This window comes from Sceloporus occidentalis, unplaced genomic scaffold (genome assembly GCF_023333645.1).
Source record: "Sceloporus occidentalis isolate IW3139 unplaced genomic scaffold, rSceOcc1.0.p SCAF_10, whole genome shotgun sequence".
Lineage (NCBI taxonomy): Eukaryota > Metazoa > Chordata > Lepidosauria > Squamata > Phrynosomatidae > Sceloporus > Sceloporus occidentalis.
In genome coordinates, this window is record NW_028316990.1 from 28,902,682 (window position 1) to 28,922,008 (window position 19,327).

The 19,327-nt window shown below is 41.7% G+C and overlaps 1 protein-coding gene across 4 annotated transcripts in view; it reads right to left on the minus strand.

Moving 5' to 3' along the window:
• LOC149306285 (uncharacterized) overlaps nt 1-19,327 on the minus strand; it is a 31,728-nt gene that overhangs the window by 10,497 nt on the left and 1,904 nt on the right. For 3 of the 4 annotated variants that reach the window (XM_089540373.1, XM_089540374.1, XM_089540375.1), the window contains exons 2-10: nt 17,797-18,861; nt 13,604-13,823; nt 11,987-12,144; nt 11,071-11,172; nt 10,278-10,379; nt 8,203-8,400; nt 6,437-6,993; nt 3,805-4,108; nt 989-1,187 (exon numbers count right to left, since the gene is read on the minus strand). In XM_089540373.1, coding sequence (XP_089396499.1) covers nt 989-1,187; nt 3,805-4,108; nt 6,437-6,993; nt 8,203-8,400; nt 10,278-10,379; nt 11,071-11,172; nt 11,987-12,144; nt 13,604-13,823; nt 17,797-18,655 — 2,699 coding nt within the window. In that variant the 5' untranslated portion in view covers nt 18,656-18,861. The remainder of the gene's footprint in view (nt 1-988; nt 1,188-3,804; nt 4,109-6,436; nt 6,994-8,202; nt 8,401-10,277; nt 10,380-11,070; nt 11,173-11,986; nt 12,145-13,603; nt 13,824-17,796; nt 18,862-19,327) is intronic. The other variant, XM_089540376.1, reaches the window with a different exon arrangement.

A 19,327-nucleotide genomic window follows, 5' to 3' on the forward strand; every position in this document is an offset into this window, starting at 1 on the left:
AAAACTGTTTTGTACCAGTCTAGAAATTTGTGTCTGAGGCTGGGTGGACAAATATGGACATCTAGATGTTTCAGCCCCAAAATAATCAATGGTGAGGTATTATGGGAATCAAGAACCAGGGGCACAGCTACCCACACCTATCCTAAACCTAGTATTAGATCATAAGCCCAACATGATCTCTTCTGACTAATTGCAGCTCTTCAGGGCTTTAGACAGAAGGGGATCTTTCCCTTCACTTGTTACCTGATCCCTTTAATTGGATATCCCTGGGATTAAACCTGGAACTTTTTTGTTTGAAGAGAAAATGCCCCATTACTGAGCTATGAGCCTTTCCCCAAATCTAGTGCAAGCTTCATTGCTAAAAGCAAGATGCCAAAAGGGTTACAATAGTCATCAAGTTTGAGAACTCAACATTTTTGTTGCCCAGCATTTGCTTCAGAACTGGGTCTCTTTATTTTAGCAGGAGCTGCACCTGCATTGCAAAAATGATGCAGTTTGACACTGCCATTTCCCAAATGTGGTGCACGCTTCATTGCTATGGCTTAATGATATGGAATTCTAGGATTTCTAGTTTGTTGTGGCACCTGAGCTCTCTAACAAGGAAAGCTAAATCTCTCACAAAACTACAAATCCCAGAATTCCATAGCATAGAGCCATGGCAGTTAAAGCAGTGTCAAACTGCATTATTTCTCTGGTGTAGATTAGATCTAGGAAGGCATTTAAGTATTACTCATAAATATCCAGCCTCAAACATGGAATTTATCAAAGGCTCAGATGACATCCACCACTTTTTCCCCTAACACAAAAAAGACATGAAGGAAGAAAAATGGTAATACCTAGGCAATGTCTTTTGATCAACAGTATGAGGAATCATCCATCTGGAAGCAAGCCCGCTTCCTTTGTCTCACAACCTAACAAACCTCACATAAAATGTGACAGAGAACAATTTATGCTTCCCCCTTCCCCATGTCACAAGAAGACATCTTACCCTTTTTCTTTCCTTGAAAAAAAGTAGATAGGAAAACTGGAATTAAGTTTGCTTGTGTGGGGCTCCTGTGTAAAAGCGACCACATCTTCTACAATCTCATCAGGAAGTAGAGTACCATTAGGAGCTTGTATATGCCTGACCAGTGCAACTCTATGGTTGTGCTGCTGCTCACTCCAAACAGAGGGCATCACCGACTGCTCTGGAAACACAAACAAAATATCAGATATGGTTTTGGTCTAGGACTTCCTTGATCCAGGTTCTATTCCCTGTTGAACAAGGTACTCATTGGGTGAGTTTAGGCTGGTCACCTACCTAATACTGTTGTTATGAAGGCAAACTGAGGAGATAAAGAGAGAGAGCCTTCTATGCTACCTCAAGGGCATTGAAGGGAAAGGAAGATATGGATGAAAGTGAAATTTTTAAAGGAGTACCAAATGTTGTTACAGTTAAGTGGATGAAGAAAGAAGGAAATGTTTTATTCTGCTCCATCATTCACAGACATCATGAGATAACAAGGTAGATGCGTATCCAAGGAAGTACAAGTCAAGAATGGAGTCAGGCAGGGGTGTGTCTTGGCACCAATATTGTTCAATTATTATATAAATTCTTTAATACCATTTTTGAGCAACCCCTCTTACCCCCCCCCCCAAGATTGCAAATAGACACACAAATGTACTTTTATATGCCGACAACGCAGCGATTTTATCCCTGACCCCAATTGGCCTTAAAAGAGCTTTAAAGTCCTTAGCTACCTATTGTATGGAAGAAAACCTAACTATAAACTACACCAAAACCAAAATCCTTTCTTTCGCTAAACATCCAATAATGAGAAAATGGAGGTTAGGAGAGCAATCTATTGAACAGGTCAAATTCTTTAAATACATAGGCATTGTGTTCCAATCCACAGGGAGCAGAAAAGCTCACCTGGATTATGTAACCCGAAATGCCCAAAGATCGATAAATGCCATCCAAAGGTACTTCTTCTCTAAGGGAGCCCAGTTTATCCCAGCTGCAATTAAACTTTTTTTGGCTAAAGTAAAACCACAATTACTCTTCGGAGTGCAAATAGGACCCTATAAAGACCCTACCTTATTAGAACAAACTCAATTGAAGTTTCTAAGGAAAATATTTCAAGTAGCCCGCAGTACACCAAATGCAGTTATTAGAAGGGAAGCGGGAGTTAGTAAACTGGAGACAAGTATGTGGATTAATATTCTCACATACTGGCTCAAATTGAATAAAAACCCAGGAGGGCTGATCAAATTTGTCCTGGCTGATCCCTATAAAACTTCCTGGGAAACAGAAATAAACAAGAAACTGAACACATTGGGGTTTTCCAGGGATACTGTTTTGAACCTAAATCTAGACATTGCAAAATTGACTATCAAACAAAGATTGCTGGACATTGAAGGCCAGTTAGAGACTGCTGCCTTCCCTAAATATATTGTAGCCAACAAACAAATTCGGGTTACTTCACCTGCTGTGTATTTGTTCCAAATTACTCTCCCTAAATTTAGGAGAGCTTTCTCACTGGCCCGATTCAATGCTTTACCTACAGCAGTATTGGAAGGCAGGTTTAGGAAAGTGCCTTATAAATCCAGTCTTTGCCCGTGCGATACGGGCGCGATTGAAACCATTGAACATGTTTTTTTATATTGTCAGTTTTACAAAGATATCCGTCTCCAGTTGATTGCCCCCCTTTTGGGAAAATACCCTGGTCACCCGGATGCTTTTTACATCAGCAAATTATTAAATAGCCAGATACCCGAAGTGATATTCAGGGTAGCAAAGTTCTGTTATATTATATGTAAACTCCGATCCCAAATGGTAAATGGGACCTAATATAGGCAAGTCTGCAAATCTGTTAGATTAAGACGCTCAGGTAAAGAACCCGGGAGGCTTTGAAATTTGGCCTGGACTTGCCCGAGTTTAATGACTGTTAACAAAGAGTGGGAATATAATATTTCAGATTATGGCTATACTCGTCGTATACTAATAAGGCTGCTATTTTACTTTGCTTATGTCTTAAAATTTGTGTATATTATAGACATAAAGATTAATGTAAGAGCACTGGAAATCCATGAAGATAATCATGTGTAGTTTGTACGATTTTAGGAGAATTCCAGGAGAGATAGTGATTAGTACCAGATTTGCCTGTTTTATTTATTATTTTTTCTTCTTCTTTGAAGTGGCAAGAGTTTTTTATTATGATTTTAAATGGTTGGATAAGTGTGTATGATGTGACTGTTTATAACCGTGTACAGACACCCACAAATTTTTACTGTGACTTTCTGTAATTATATTCTGTGACTACTGGTCAATGACCGAATAAATTTTACTACTACTACAACAAGGTAGATGAAAAGTATCTAAAAAGCTGACTGAACTGGCAGTTAAATGATACTTTAGTAGGGGTGATGGAACAGCTAATACAACAGCACTATAGTTAACACAGCAGGCCAGTTTGGGGGTCCCCAGCAGAAAAGCACAGTTGAGCAATATATCTACCATGGGTGCTTTCCTGCCCACCTAAGCAGTTGTCTCTCTCCACCTAACGACAGGTTCTAATTTACTAATTTTCTGGTAACAATTTTCATGCTCATCTTCACTCTGGGATTGCACCCTATCAACAAAGCTGCCAGGCTATCTGCAGGAGAGATAATGTAGCCCACATTCAACCACAAGTTGTAAATGTTATTTTTGAGCAACTCCCACGGCCAAGCTGTCTGGAAAATTCTAGCAGTTAGAGCTCAAAGATCTAACTTTTCCATGCAAGAAACTAAACAGTAAAAAGCTATCTGAGCATCACTGTGTACCATGAAAGTTGTCAGCCATGGATTCTCCTTCAAGTGAGATGATGAACAGGCTGCTGTTCCCAAATGTGCCCTGAAGTGGGATGCTGAAGTATAGCTTGGTATTATGCTCAGTAAAGAACTTCAGTGTGTATCCTTTCAGATTGGCCCCTGGCTTCCCTTTCAGCTCAACAAACTGATATAGAAGAGAGTTGTTGTTCATGCCCAGTTCATTGATGACAATGGAATGGTTGTGGAGAGTTTCTTCTGTGGAGTTCAAGCTAAGAGATGGACAAGCATTTTCCTGGAAAGGAGTTATTTCTGTTACCTGGGGGTGAAAGAAAAGAACCACAAGGTATTTACTAAGTCTCAAATCTTACTTATTTAAATAAGATTTCTGTCCTCTGAACAATAATTTCCAATGCATACAAACTCAGTTAGATGGTCCCACATGCTGTCTTACCCAATCCAGTGCCCTTCAGGTATTTATGAACACAATTCCCATTTCCCCTGATCCCTGGCTGAGGCTAATGGGAATTGAAGACAAACACATCTGGAAATTGCCATCTGTGGAAAGGACAACTCCGTATAAAATGGATAAATACTATATTCATAGCAACAGTCTAACCACAAGTTGGAAATAATATTGATTTGGACAATTCCCAGAATATTTGATCTAGCATTGCCACTGGCAAAATGTCCTGTCCTATCATGGTGCCCACCCTTGGTTGGGCAAGTAGCTGCTTGCACACTCCTAAGTGGTCTTTAGGTTCAAAATGAAACCCAAGATACTTTGCCCAATAAAAGAGCAATGACATCAGATAGATTTGAAGGGCTCTCTGATTTGAGTTCAGTTTAAGGATGAAGAACCCCAAGAAAGGAGCATGAAGTAGCCCATGAACAGTCAGCAGACCATGCAGCTATACAGGATACTTGGTCACGTTCGTCCCCAATATGGTAAGATGTATTTCATTTCTGTTTGAACATAAATCTATGATTCTATAATAATTACTTCTGCTTTTAGAGCTATACATATAAATTTACCCACACAACTTTTAGGCAAATCTGTCCCTTTTGGGGGGGTCATTGCACTCTCTCATATTTGATAATGTGTAAGTGGCTACTCTACCTTTATGCTACCAAACAGTAAGTCACCCACAGAGGTAGGCACTGCCCTCCCTAGATTAAGTTCCCTCTTGCCAGGTCTGTGGGAAGAGGAAAAAGAAGCTGGGCTTTGAAGACACAGAACCAATCTAGTGCAGTGCTCTGAACAGTTTAGGAAACTTACTTTTTGGACTACACTTCCTAGAATCCCCCAGCCAGCACAGGCCCGAAATAGGAGGGCCAAATAAGGCGACCTTCGGCTGCTTTGGGGGCATGGCGTTTAGACGATGTACACCTCCGAAGTGTCTGGAAGACTGGCCAGGGCAGCCTAAAGCTGCCGGCAAAAAGAGCGGATTAAATCCTTTAATTTCAGATTAAAAGGAACAGATTCAATCCTTTAAGTCTGGTACCATAGCAGCAACCCACATTGGGAGCAGGCTGTCTGGTTGCCACTGTTCTGAAGCTATCGGGGCTGAAGCGCCCTCTGGCTGCTCCTTTTGGCCCATGGCTTCACCCCACAGCCATTGGCACTGCAGTAGCCACAGTGACTGAGGAATTCTAGAAGTTGTACTCTGACAAAGTAACTTTTTACAATATTTGGATTGGAATATCAGATGCTGAGTAGGAAGATTTAGATTCAAATCTACACTCAGCTGTGAAGCTTCACTGGGTGACAGTCAGTCATGGATCTCAACCTAACCTACTTCACAGGGTTGTTGTGAGGGTAGAAAGGTAAGGGCAGAGAAGAATGCTGAATGCAGCTCACCAGAGGAAGGAGCAAGGATACTGCTTGTGGTCCATTCCTTGATCCAAGTTGTTAATGTGTTCTAAGCATTAATGTTTCATCTCCCTACCCAGAAGCTTTTGAATTTGAATTGGCATTCTCACCCACAAATGGCTTATATAGGTCTATCTCTGGATTCTCCATGCCAAAAATGCACCTGAGGAGTAGGCTCAAGTCTACAAAAGCTCATGCTTTATTCTTTCAGTTAGTCTCAAAGGTGCTACAAGATCCCTTTTCATATTATATACAGTATATAACAGTATCAGTGAATGAAGATCCCTTTACATGTTATGCATAAACAGTCCATGCCAGGCTTGCTGATTGAGTTTTGGGAAAGCAAGGTCAGCTGGCCCATGACCCAAGCTCCCAGATACTGGAACTCCCTTCCCAGAGAAATTGGACTGGCACTCATTGCTGTCTTTCTGCAAGCAAGTGAAGAGATGGTTTTTAAACTTCTTCATATTGTGAATTTTTAATTACAATTTGGTTTTAATTGTTGAAAGCCAACTTGAGTCTCAGACTGGGAAAAGGGCAGGATATAAATAAGTAGTAGCAGTAGTAGTACAAGATATAGCATAATACAGCCTGCATCTTCTATGTTTGATATGACTTTGAATTCTTAAAATAGTTCCTCTAAATACAAGAAATACAAGTAAAATAAAGCCAGTAAGACATGTGGGATGAAATGGGATGAATAGTCCTGGCCACAAGCACAGAGAAGTCTGAGACTCACCCCACCCCGCCCCAAACTGCTTTCATCTCAGTTACCTGGAAGCTACTCTGGTCTCTTGGGCTCAGGCTGAGACATCGGCTGAGAGACTCATCCTCAGTGCTGTGAGATTCATTCTCATGCACGACACTCTGTCCTGGGGTGAGGACAGCAAGCAGCCTGTCGGCCTTGTCTGAACCCCTGGACTTGTACACCATAACATCCACCAGCCCCTCAGCAGTCACTGGCATGTTTATTTTGTAGATGGCCTTTGGGCTGTGGTAGAGAGCCACAGCTTCTGCTCCATTCTGGATGGTATTATCAGGCAGAATAATTGAGGGCCGAGGAGTCACACCAGCGCTTCCCACCAGGAAATAGCCCCGCTTGTCAGTATGGTAGCCCCCCAGCTTCACCACATAGTAAGCCAAGTTGTTCTTGCCATTGTAGAGGACAAGCCAGTAGTTCCAGAGCTCAAAGGGTGCTGGTCCAGGATAGAAGAGTTCAATGTACTCTGTATCCTCTCGAGATCCTGGGTTGTCTGGATTCACTTCATTGATAAGCAGTGTCAATGGAGCTGGAGGTGCTCTGGTTGTTCTTGGCTCTGTTGGTATTACTCCTTAAAAAGAGCAAAATCCTTTCACCTTCAGTTGAATGCATACCTTGCTTCCTCAACCTAGCAATGACTACTTTTCCCATCACCCCAGCCATGGTTGGGGATGATGAGAATTATAATTATACACTTCTGGAGGGTGCCAATTTAGGGAGACTGGCATAGTAGTCGTTACTTTACTATTACCAACAGAACTAGTGCAATCAATCAATCCATCCATCCATCTATGATTAAAAATAAACTCGGCAATCAATTTTAAAAATATAACCAGCTCTGTAATAGCTCTGGTCAGGCTATTACAGGGGCCGCCCAGAATATCCTGGCCCTGTAGCAGCCCAACCGCCAAGCACAGCTGTGTCTGCCACAGGTCAGTCACCTCTGAGGTCAGAATGATGCGCCTAGCAATGGTCACATGCTGGGCACCTTGTTCTAACCTCAGAATGAATGACTCATGACAGCAGATGTACTGGGCAGTCCAGCGGGACACCCATGCAGACATCCACTGCGACAAAGAAACAGAGGACTCTGGATCTTCCCAGAAGATGTGGAGTAACAGGTAAGTTTAAAAAATTCATGTTAAACTTGCTATGCCCTGATTCTGGTTTGGGATGGGCATCATCCAAACAAGATGACAGCAGAATGAGGGGAAATTGGACTTTTGACCTGTGCAGACACGGCCTGAGAGGGAGAGAGTGTATAATCTAAGTGAATATTTAATTTTGGTTTCCTACTCCCAACATAGTAGTTCTTGGATTGCCAAATGTTACTACAAATGGACCTCAACTCCTGTCTTCTCAATTATCAGACATGACGGTTAGAGTGATGGGAGTTATTGTCCAAAGACATTTAGAAAAAAAATGATTGGGAAAGGCTAATCATGACATCAAACCAACTCTTACATTGTAAGGCTTGGGGCTTTTCCCTAGAGTCAGTGAAGGTGCAAAACACTATCCACATGCTCTGGTCCAAGAGGAGTGAGTCTGGAGCTTCTTCATCTTCCTTTGCTGCAAATGATACCCACAGGCCTCATAGGTAAGGCACCAGCAGTGGTTGGTATTTCTTCCAGGTTGAGAGAGGGGTTCCCTTAAGAAAAGATACCCTCAGGTTGCCTTTGTACCTACACAGCCCCACCTTTGCCACTGTCTTGTTACTGATACCCATTTGTTTATCCTCTTTTGAGCCAAATGTTTTGCCACTCCATTACAACACAGATACCTGGAGGCATGTTGGTCACATTTGCCTGAGACAGACAAGCATTCACTCCCATGAAGTTCCACCTTCCAAAGCTCAGCTCCTCTTCCATGTCTACAACAACTGAGAAGGCCTGCATCAAGCTGTCAAGCTGTGCTGCCGATTTGGCAGTCAGGAGAGCACTGAAAATCAGCTCTGTCCCGTGGCACACCACAGCAGAATCTAAGGAAGGGAGAAGATGAAGTAACTTTCTAACCACAGCTCTATATTATGATAAAGTTGTCAGCAATCTTTTTTACGGAAATAGTATTAAAGATTTCAGAAGTAATAACAAACAAAAGAAAGAATAAGGACAAAAAAGAAGTGCTTGTCTACACTATTAAAAAAATCCTCACACTCTTTGAATCGGCAATGGTCTCGACATATGACGTTCTTGTCAATTCAGGAATTAGCAGGGTATTTTGGCACCTGAGGGCCTACTTTGTGGATAGTTTATGGGGAGGGAGAAGAACTGCGGTTTTGATGTGTGATAAGTGTGGCCAGCAGATTTGCATTTGTGGTGGCAGAAGTACAGGAAGTGATGAGTCCCCAAGAATGGATGGTTTGTTTGGTACGACTGCCATTTAAAAAAAAGGCTGCTGTATTCATGTGTACATGCACGTAACTGCATATATCCGCTTAGACTCTAGAGTCAGTGTAGTGTAGTGATTTGAGCACTGAAAGGTCTGTTGGGATAAAATGAGTTTTCCTTGCTTGCAGAAAGATAGAAATGAGGAGGCCAGACTCCTCTCTGGGAAGGGAGTTCCAGAGTGTAATTTCCAATTGCAAACAATTCCAGTGGGAGAGAAAAGTGAAAGATGTCTAAAGAAACTAGGATGGATATATAAAGAACTTTCAGATGGATTAGATTTAAAACAGAAATCTACAAGAAACAATATTAGGAGGAAATCACCAAAGAGGAATAAAAACTAATAACCAGAACTTATAGGGAGAAAGCCAGGAAACATAAAGTCCAGAAGGAGATCTGGCTTGCTACAGAGGTTATAAAAGAGGTTATAAAAGAATCACAAGTATTTTCTTGTTTTTGTTTTGCTAGCCTCCAAGTAACCGGAAGAACAAGGAAATGATAGGACTACTGAATGCAGGAGATGGTGAAATGTTAAAAGAAGACTGAAAGAAGGCAGAAGTTATTGGTTTTCTCCCACAAGGAAAAGAATGCTTGACCTAGTGAAAACAGAAAAAATGATGCAGCAAGGAGAATATAGACAGAAATGGGTAAAGAAATAGTAAAGGAATATCTGGCTACTCTAAATGAATTCAAGTCTCCAGGGGTTATTAAATGCATCCAAAGGAACTTGCAGATGTCATCTCAGAAACTCTGTTGATGGTGGTGGTGCTGGTGGTAGTAATAGTAGTACTAATATAATAATAATAATTTCTTACCCACCTCTGCCTGTGGATCAAGATAGTGAACAACAATGAATAACACAACACATACAAAACCATATACATAGTTTTATAAATATAAAACATATATAAATGCATATAAAACCAATACTTATTAAATTCTATCAATAAATACTTTAAAATCACAATTAAAATATCTGGATAGACTTGCTGGAACGGACTCGTTTTTACTACTGATTTAAATTCTGATGAATCTCTTCTGGCAAGTCATTCAACAGATACTCAGAGGAGGCCCTTCTCTCCATCCCACCACCATCACAAGCATAGTTGGTGGGGACATGAGAGAGAGCCTTTTCTGTAGCTGCCCCTAGACTTTGGAACTCCCTTCCAGGGAGACCAGAATGGCCCCTGCCTTGATGACCTTCCACAGACAGGTGAAAACCTTCCTTTTCAAACAGGAATTCAAAACAGAAAACTTTTAAAGAATGCCCTGGGATGCTATATCATTTTAATGTATTTTAGACATTTTTATCTTCTTTTTTCATTTTATTGTAGTAGTTTAATGTATTATTTTTGTATCTTTTTAATTGTATTGTTTTTAAGGTTGTAAGCCGTCCTGAGTCCCAGTCCAGGGAGAAGGGCAGGGTATAAATAAATATAATAAATAAATAAAAACGATACATTCATTTTACCTTTGAAAAAAGCTGGAGAGATTTCACAGTCATGCTCTTTTTCCAAAGCTTTGGACAAAGACTTTGTTACTGTTTTTTTCTCAGAGATCTGCTGCTGGCAATCTAAAAGAAAACAGAGAAAACGACATTGTGGCTACAATTCTACATCCACTCACTTGGGATTAAGCTGCACTGAACTTTTGATTTAATAAGGAATATTTGTTGCCGTGTGTCTTCAAGTTGTTTCTGACTTACAATGATCCTATACTAAGGTTTTCTTGGCAAGATTTGCTCAGAGGTTTGCCATTTGGTTTACCCTCTGAGGCTGAGAGTGTGACTTGCCCAAGATCATCCAGTGGGTTTCTATGCCTGAATGGGGGATTCAAACCCTTCTTTCCAACATTCAAACCACTACATCATGCTGGCTCCTGCAAAAAATCAGGATATCAGTATAGTAGCATAGTATACTGCTAGCTTCGCCTCCAAGCTAGTCAGTGACAAAACCCCAGATGCAAGTCTTCAAACAAAGACAGTCAAAGATGAACTCAGGAATGGTCCCGATGACATAATGTGTAACGTGCATAATTTACCTTGTATTTTCTTTTTGGACAGGAAGAGAGTGAAGGAGGTAAAGGAAGGCAGGAGGGACAAAAGCAGGAGGAGGTACACTCTAGGCATCTTGTACCACATGCCCCCATAAAAAAAAGCAGCCAGCACCGCTCTCCTCCTCTATTGTTTTCCTTTACAAAGACATTTTAACCGCTTGAGTCAAATATAGGTTGAAGTCTATCATTATACAATGCACTCATCTTACCTTTGGAAGAATTGGGATGAACGTTACATTTGCACTTTTCACGTACAACCTCAGCCAAGTACATCAGTATCGCGCTTTTTTCTGGGGACCCTTGTTGACAATCTGAGTAGCACAAAGAAAAATATATATATTAAGATTTCAAACCTATACCCACTTACCAGGGCATTAGCCACTCTGAATTTAACAGGCATTATGAATATACATCTATAGGATGGTACTGTGACAGAATAGCCATGCTGTGTGATGAACACATTCAGATTACAGATATTACGTATTTGTGGCAGTGAAAATCTGCCCCTCCCAGGAGCTCAGCTCTTTTGTTCCTCCACCCACAACAACCCTGTGAGGTAGGTTAAACTGAGATTCAATGACTGGCCCAAGAAAAGAGCAAGCTACATATTACTTTTATTCAGAATTTGAAAACCTTCTTTGTGAACGAGTAATTAGAAAAATAAAAATGTAAATTTTTCCCCTCAAATAACTCACAAGAAAAATCCAAACCTAGTTTAAAAGCAATCCCTAGAGCTGTCTTTCATGAATATGAGTGTGCTTAGAGGTACGTAAAAACATTTGGTTGCTTCTTCCAAAAGAATACACAACAATCTTTTGGAGACTGCAATATACAGATCAGCATGTATTTACTTGGATAGATGGGGAGGGAGTTACATGGATCCTTCTACTTACGCCCCCCCCCCCCCCCCTCACCAAAAACACACACTGATCCAGGTTATTTTTTACAAGCATTAGTGTTGATCCTCCAGCAGGGTTCTGTACTTCTCAACCCACATTCCCTTTGGATTTTAAAACTAGGCTCCCTCATCTCCCTATTCTTCTAACTAGCTGGTTTGGGGCAGTCCCATACTTAAATTCACTGCACTGTCATTGTTACTTTAGCTGTGAATGCAGTAGTACTCACCTGCAACCTGAAGGCACAAGGAAATTTCTTGACTAAAGCGCTTCTTGGGGCAGTCATTGAATTGTCGAGGTGTGGGCTGGCTGACAGCATAGACAGAAGGATCACCGGTGAGAGAGCAACAGAAGCACCGGCTCACAGAGGTATAATTCTGCAGTGATCTGAGGAAAATTAACAGGGGGAGTGGAGAGAGCCAGAAGTTAACTGTCTGGTTTCACATATCACCCATATAATGGTGAGTCAAAAATCTTAGGTTAAATGAAGCGCTCCCATTTCCTACCCTGCTTCTGCAGAAAACTGAACAAGAAGTTACAGGTAATTTTTAAAATGTATTACTTACACTTTCTCTATCAACTTTTCTCCTTCTTTTTTAACCTCATGACAACCCTGTGAGGTAGGTCAGGGCCAAAGCAAGAAACTAGCCCATGGTCACTTGGTATGTTACATAGCTCAGTGGGCACCCTCTACATCACACTCCCATTTCCTATTGTATGCAAATGGGAACTATAACTGCTCCCAAAAGAATCATAGAGTTGGAAGAGACTACAAGGGCCATCCAGTCCAACCCCCTGCCATGCAGGAACTTTCAATCAAAGTACCCCCGAGAGATGGTTATCCAAGAAGGAGACCCTACTACACTCTGAGGGAGTGTGTTCTACTATCGAACAGCTCACACTGTCAAGATTTGTTTTGTTCAGTATAGTTCCTGGCACAAACATCGCTGAAGGTGAGAAGCCCAAATCCAATGATTAATCCCATCTAGAACAAATCCACTGAATCAATGGAAACTTGGTAAATCAATACTGTACTTATGTACGTTTTATTGATTAAATGGCTTTGTTCTATTGTTGTTGTGTGTCTTCAAGTCATTTCCAGTTTATGGCAATCCTGCAGCAAACCTATCATTGATTTGTTCAGAAGGGGTTGCAAAGATTTGTTCAGAGGAGGTATGCCATTGCCTTCCTCTGAGGCTGAGTGTGACTTGCCCAAGGTCACCCAGTGGGTTTCCATGGCCAAGCAAGGATTCAAACCCTGGTCTCCAGGTTCATAGTCCAATGCTCAAACTAGTATACCATGCTGGCTCTTGGTTGGAACTAAAGTTTGAGACCGCTTTAACTGCCCTGGCTCAGTACTAGGGTATACTGGGAATTATAGTTTATTGTGGCACCAGAGTTCTCTGAGAGAAAGGCTAAATGTCTCATAAAACTACAGTTCCCATAATTCCCTAGACCCTAGCACTGATCCAGGGCAGTTAAAGCGGTCTCAAACTGGATTATTTATGCAATGTGTTTTGGACCTAAATTGAATTTGGGGCATGACTAATGGTGGCTCCCTAGTTTTATTTATTTATTTATTTAGGTATTTATACCCTGCCCTTCAGCCCTAATGTTAGCTTAGGTATCTCAAATTTCCTGAGAGTAAGAGCTGATCAACAGTGGAACACGCTCCCTCAGAGTGTAGTGGAGCCTCCTCATTTGGAGGCTTTTAAACAGAAGCTGGATGGTCATCTGATTCTGCGTTACTGCAGGGTAGGAGGTTGGACAAGATGGCCCTGGGGTCTCTTCCAGCTCTATGAATCTATGCTTCTAATAATAATAATTCCCCATGCTGCTTCCTTACCGCTCTCTCACATAGAAAGGAGATTTCCCAGGGGTCAGGATGTCCTGCAGCTTTGAACTGGCATTCCCGCCTGTGTAGACGAAGGCATCCAGAAGGTTCGTGGCCAACGCTGTGTCCCCTATAGCAAAGTTGCTGGCAGACCCACTATATAGTACAACAGCGTTGACATCAGCAGTTCTGAGGAGACAGCTAGTGGAGTTTTGGGGGAACATCACATCTACTGCAGCCCAAAGAGAAATAAATATATATGGATTTTATATACCGTTTAAAGAAATTTGCACATTATGACAAACACTGCCTGTGTCAGAGCTTGGAAAAGATGCTGTTAAATGACCATTATCCCGGGAATATCCTGTGAAAATAGCTCAATTGCGCACATTCATGATATAGGTTTTCACACAATGTTGTGATCAAAAGCGATCAAGCTGCCATTAACAAAGGAATAACCAGGCAATAAACAGCAAGAAACCCTTCCCTGGTCATTCCCAGGATAATGACTGCTGTGTGTGAAAATCTTAATCATGCTTTAATAGTAATTGTGCGATTTTCACAGGATAAACCCCCTTTAAACTTTCAATTTCCCCCCATGTGATAAACTCCTATGATTCTAAGAGCTGAAAATTTCCAAAGGAAAGTTGGAAAAGTTATTTTCCAAAGAGCCCATTCTGGGCCTTCCATCTGTTCTAAGTCAACCGATATGGTCTTCCCAGGTCAGTTTTGCTCATCTTCTTTTGAAAGTACCATGCAAGGTGATAATCAGTAAGCAAAAGACTAGAATACATCTCAGAGGAAAGGAAGGATAGAATACATCCCACAAGTCCTCTGCTATTGTTTTAGGAATTTGTATCAACAGAAAGTTAAACAGAAAATAGCAGCACAACTAAGAGCTCCTCCTTTCATAGCTGTCCTATAATATTAGTGGAACTTGCCTCTTTGCTCCATGCAGAACCATTTTCAGATTTGTTTTTTAAACCCATTTGTTGATTACGTTCATACAAGAAGCAGAGAAGTAACAGAAAGGAAGGTAGAAAGGAAGGACTGTGAGAAACATTTGCATTTTGCTGCTTGAGGTAAACCACAGAATAGTTCCCTCACCTCCAGTACAGAAATGAACACAACTGGCAAAGAAATCTTACTCAGCACAGCAATAATGAGACAGCAGTACACCTCTGTTCTCCAACCCTTCAACACCACTTCCTCCCTCAAAGAATCAGCTGAGGTAAAGGCCTTTCTCTGCATATTTAAAATGCTTAAAACGGATGACATGTGATGTAAGGTCTCACTGTATGTCTAAGTGTATGTCGACTGTATGTCTAACCGTAACTATATGTCTAACTGTATCATCTCTCCATCCCTAAGTGATCTATTACTTCAAAAGAGTGCGGAGTTAAATCCAGTTGTTTGGTGCCACAAGATGAGATCTGTGGCATTTGCTGCCGTGAAATGCTGTTTGCAAGGACAGTGCAAGTGACAGGGAACCATAGTAGCCTCTTTTCATGTCCTGCTCCCAGGCTTTCTAGAGACCTGTATTTGGCCAATGTACAAAAACAGGCTGCTGTATTAGATAAGACATTTGTAAAGTCCAGCACAACTTATTTCTGAATATAGTAGTCTAAGCCAAGTTGGAAGTCTTTAAACAGAGGCTGGATATCTATCTGTCGGGGATGCTTTGATTGAGAGTTCCTGCATGGCAGAATGGGGTTGGACTGGATGGCCCTTGGGGTCTCTTCCAACTCTACGATTCTGCGTTTTCTAGGCAGGAGTGCATGCATGCTACTATTCTGAACAGATACAAAAAGCAGGATTAAAGAAAATATGCAGAAGTAACATCCATAGCTTTCTGAACATTACAGTCATGTTCAACACACAGCGACATAAAAGGCTGGAGAATAAAACATTTGCCGTCAGCTTCTGTGCTATCTTGCCCTGATAAACAGAACAAGTGACTTAAACAATAAATGTTGGCACATTTATTTATGTATAAACATTTGTTTATACACGTTGAAAAATTCAGCTCATGAGATGAACAACTTGCAATGCCACAGAATGCACCCAGCCTAAACTCACAGTAATTGCTAATTCAGAGACTATGACATCTGCATAGTAGTTGTATACCATTGGAAATGATGTGCTGTCCATGCTACCAAGTTACTAATCACCCTTGCCTACTTTCACACTCCACTGGGAAAACACCTCTGAGGGCACTTCTGAAGGAGGAGTCCTGGTTGGCTGGGGAACCTAGAGCCTAGAGATATTACCTTTTGGAAATGCAATTCCCAGGACCCATGAAGGCAGGGGGATTCTGGGATTTGTAATGCAAGATAGGCGATGTTTACAAGTTGTGGCTGGGCATGTATTCCTCTGCGACTTTCTTCCTTCAAGTGCATATCTGCCGCCCTTTCCCTCCAAGCCCTGCAGGCCTCACTAAATTATTATTATTATTATTAACCTTTATTTATAAAGTGCTGTAAATTTACACAGCGCTGTACATACAATCTTTTAATTAGGCGGTTCCCTGCCCTCAGGCTTACAATCTAAAAATCCCCAGCTCCATTACATGAGGTGTTTCCCTTGGCCATTTCTCCTTCCACCCTTTGCCATGATACCCTAAATGCTCTCAGCCTGTAGTTTGTTCTTTTAAAATATACCTTATTAAAATACATGAGCACATGTAGTTTTCCATTAGTCAACAACTCCCACATTCCCTTGTCACTGGCTATTCTAGAAAGGAGCAGAGACCTATCCCCACTTTAGTGCTCCTGTGCAACCTGAAGATCCACTGCAACAGTACATACATCCTGCAAGCTCAAAGGTGAGTGACAGTCCCTTGGACATAATAATGGTGTTTTTTAAAATGTAGAAATGTATACTTCTCTGTGCCTAAGGAGTGCCCCTGCCCCCAAACTACCACTATTTCATTTTGAGGTGATTGAATCTCACGTCTAAATTGACAGCATCTATCAAAGATTGTAGTAGATGGAATTATGACATCAAATGACTAAACTCAATGCATCAGTTGTCAGGGGAACATATTTTTAAAATTGCCACTACTCTCTACAATAAGGGAGAAAGTAATCCCATCTCTTCACCTTCCATGGTTGCTGCCTGAGTGCATTTGAGAGCCAGCATGGCATAGCAGTTACAGTATTGAAGTGAAAAATGCAGGGGTAGCCATGTTGATCATTAAACAGAATCCAACATACACATTGATTATTCCTTTATTAGGCCAACCAGGTGAAGAGAACATTATGCTAGCTTTTAAAGACATATTTTGAAGGGTTTGAACTGAGACTCGGTAGATCCGGGTTGACTGGCTTGCCTTGGGCCTGTCACACCTTCCACATGACAACTTGTTTTGAATGGAAAGTCTGGAGGATAAGAGCCTCTTATGAAGCTTTGAGCTAATTGGAGGAGAAGTGTGATATAAATGTAAATAATAAAATAAACATGTGTCAGGGGTGCTTGGATTGAGATTTCCTGCATGGCAGAATGGGGTTGGACTGGTTGGCCCTTGGGGTCTCTTCCAACTCTATGGTTCTATGGTTCTATGTTTTGCTGATGGGTGGCCAAGTAGGAAATGGGCAATTTAAATGCACATTTTGTTCACAACAGACATTAAATATCTGAGTTTGAGTTTTCTAGCTAGCATATTATGTTGCTGTTATTGTCGTCTGCCTTCAAGTTGTTTCATACTTATGGCAACCCTAAGGCGAAACTATCACGGGGGTTTCTGAGGCTGAGAGTGTGTCGCCCAAGGCCACACAGTGGGTTTCCATAGTCGATTGGGGAATCAAACCCTGATCTCCAGAGTAGTAGTCCAATGCTCAAACCACTACACCATGATGGTTCTCAAAGCATTATGCACCAATTATGCATCAGGAGGCATGGAGATGCACTATCTACGATGCTGCAGCCTTTTTTGAAAACTCACACCGAATGAGTCTCGAAGAGAAATGACAACGCAGAAAGAACCACAACTTGGAAACATCACCCAAGGAGACATTCTGCTGTGCTTTCTGCAACCGGACTTCTTTATCTCAGATTGGTCTTTTCAGTCATCAACGCACTTGTAGAAAGCGTGGGATGCGTCTTTCCTGAATCTTCATTTGTGAAGAAAAGCCAGAGAGAGAGAGAGAGAGAGAGATGCATCCAAGAATAAAAAAAGATCCTTTTTGCCAGCAACCCAATCTTACCTGGAACTTCTGGGTGCTCTGGACCAAGAAGCAGCAGCCCCTCAGGAGAGGTTTTGCCGCGTACCTCCATGACGAAGTACATTTCTTGGCTCTTCCCATCAATCAATGCCAGCACCACATCTTTCACCACGGAAGAAGGAGGGCCCTGCAGTTCTATGAACTCAAACTCTCCCTCAGTGAATGCAATGTTGACCTCATTGATCAACAAAAAGGATGCATTCAGCTGTGAAAAAGGAATACAGTGATTATCCAAGCCGGGGGTAGGTACGCCGACTTGGAAGAACCATTGAGAATCAGCCCCCTGGCACCTCTCCAGAGACTCATCTGTGGTCCTGAAAAGAGGGTCCTCCAAAAAGGGCTCCACTCCAGGGGTGAGAACAGCGACCAGCTCATCTGCTCTGTCATTTTCTTTAGACTTGTGAACCAAAGCATCCACCAGCCCTTCGCCAGTCACTTCCATGCCAACGTGCAAGTCTGTTCTCCCAAAATAGAGAGCAATAGCATCTGGCCCATTCTGGATTGTGTTTTTAGGAAGGATTACTTTTGGCTTTGGGACAACAGCAGCAGATCCTATGAGAAGGAAGCCTTGGTCATCAGTGAAAAGGCCCTGAAGATTTTTGACATTGTAGGCCACATTGCCATTGCCATTGTACAAGACCAAGGAGTAGCCATCCAAAGGAGCCCGTCGGCCACTGATATGATACAGCTCCAAGTACTCCAAGGTGTCCTCTCCTGGACTATCTGCATTCACCTCATTGATCAGGAGACTGTGTATGGGGACCTTAACATGGTTCTGGGAATCCACTTCATATAGCCAGATGCACACAAACAGAGATACGATTAAAAGGCTAGGTCCCATGACCACAATGGCTGATAGCACCCTTGAGAATTGAAGACTGAATCACACTTTCCGGAAAGATCCAAACAGAAAAGTCTTGGGTGTGACAGTAAACAGAAACTCAGTTTGACAATAGTATTTCTCTATCAGGAACAAGTGAAGTTGCAGACATCTGGACTCCAAAATGGGAAGGTGTGATGAAGAATTCAAAAGCTTAATTCTACGCACTGTGAAAGAAAAAGCCACATGTTAATAAGTAATCACCTAAGACAATAAAAAAGATAGGGAAGATGATACATTGCAAACATCACCATTTATATCCATCATTGTCTATATCAATCTTCTCCAGCCTGATGCCCCTCCAAATATGCTGGAATGTAACCTTGCTGAGGAAGTGGGAGCTGAAGTCCAACACACCCTAAAGTTGGACTGGGTAAAGCAGATATTGAAGGAGCACAAAAGATATTGATTTCAAAGAGATATAAAAAAGGAGAGGAGAAGGGGGAAAGGTAATTGGATATTTGAGACTGTGATATATATATATATATATATCAGATAAGCTTTCATGGACTCCAGTCCGCTTCTTCAGATGTCACAAAATCGTAGTGTTGGAAGAGACCCCAAGGGCTATCCAGTCCAACCCTTCGGCCATGCAGGAACTCTCAATCAAAGCATCCCCATTGACAGATGGCC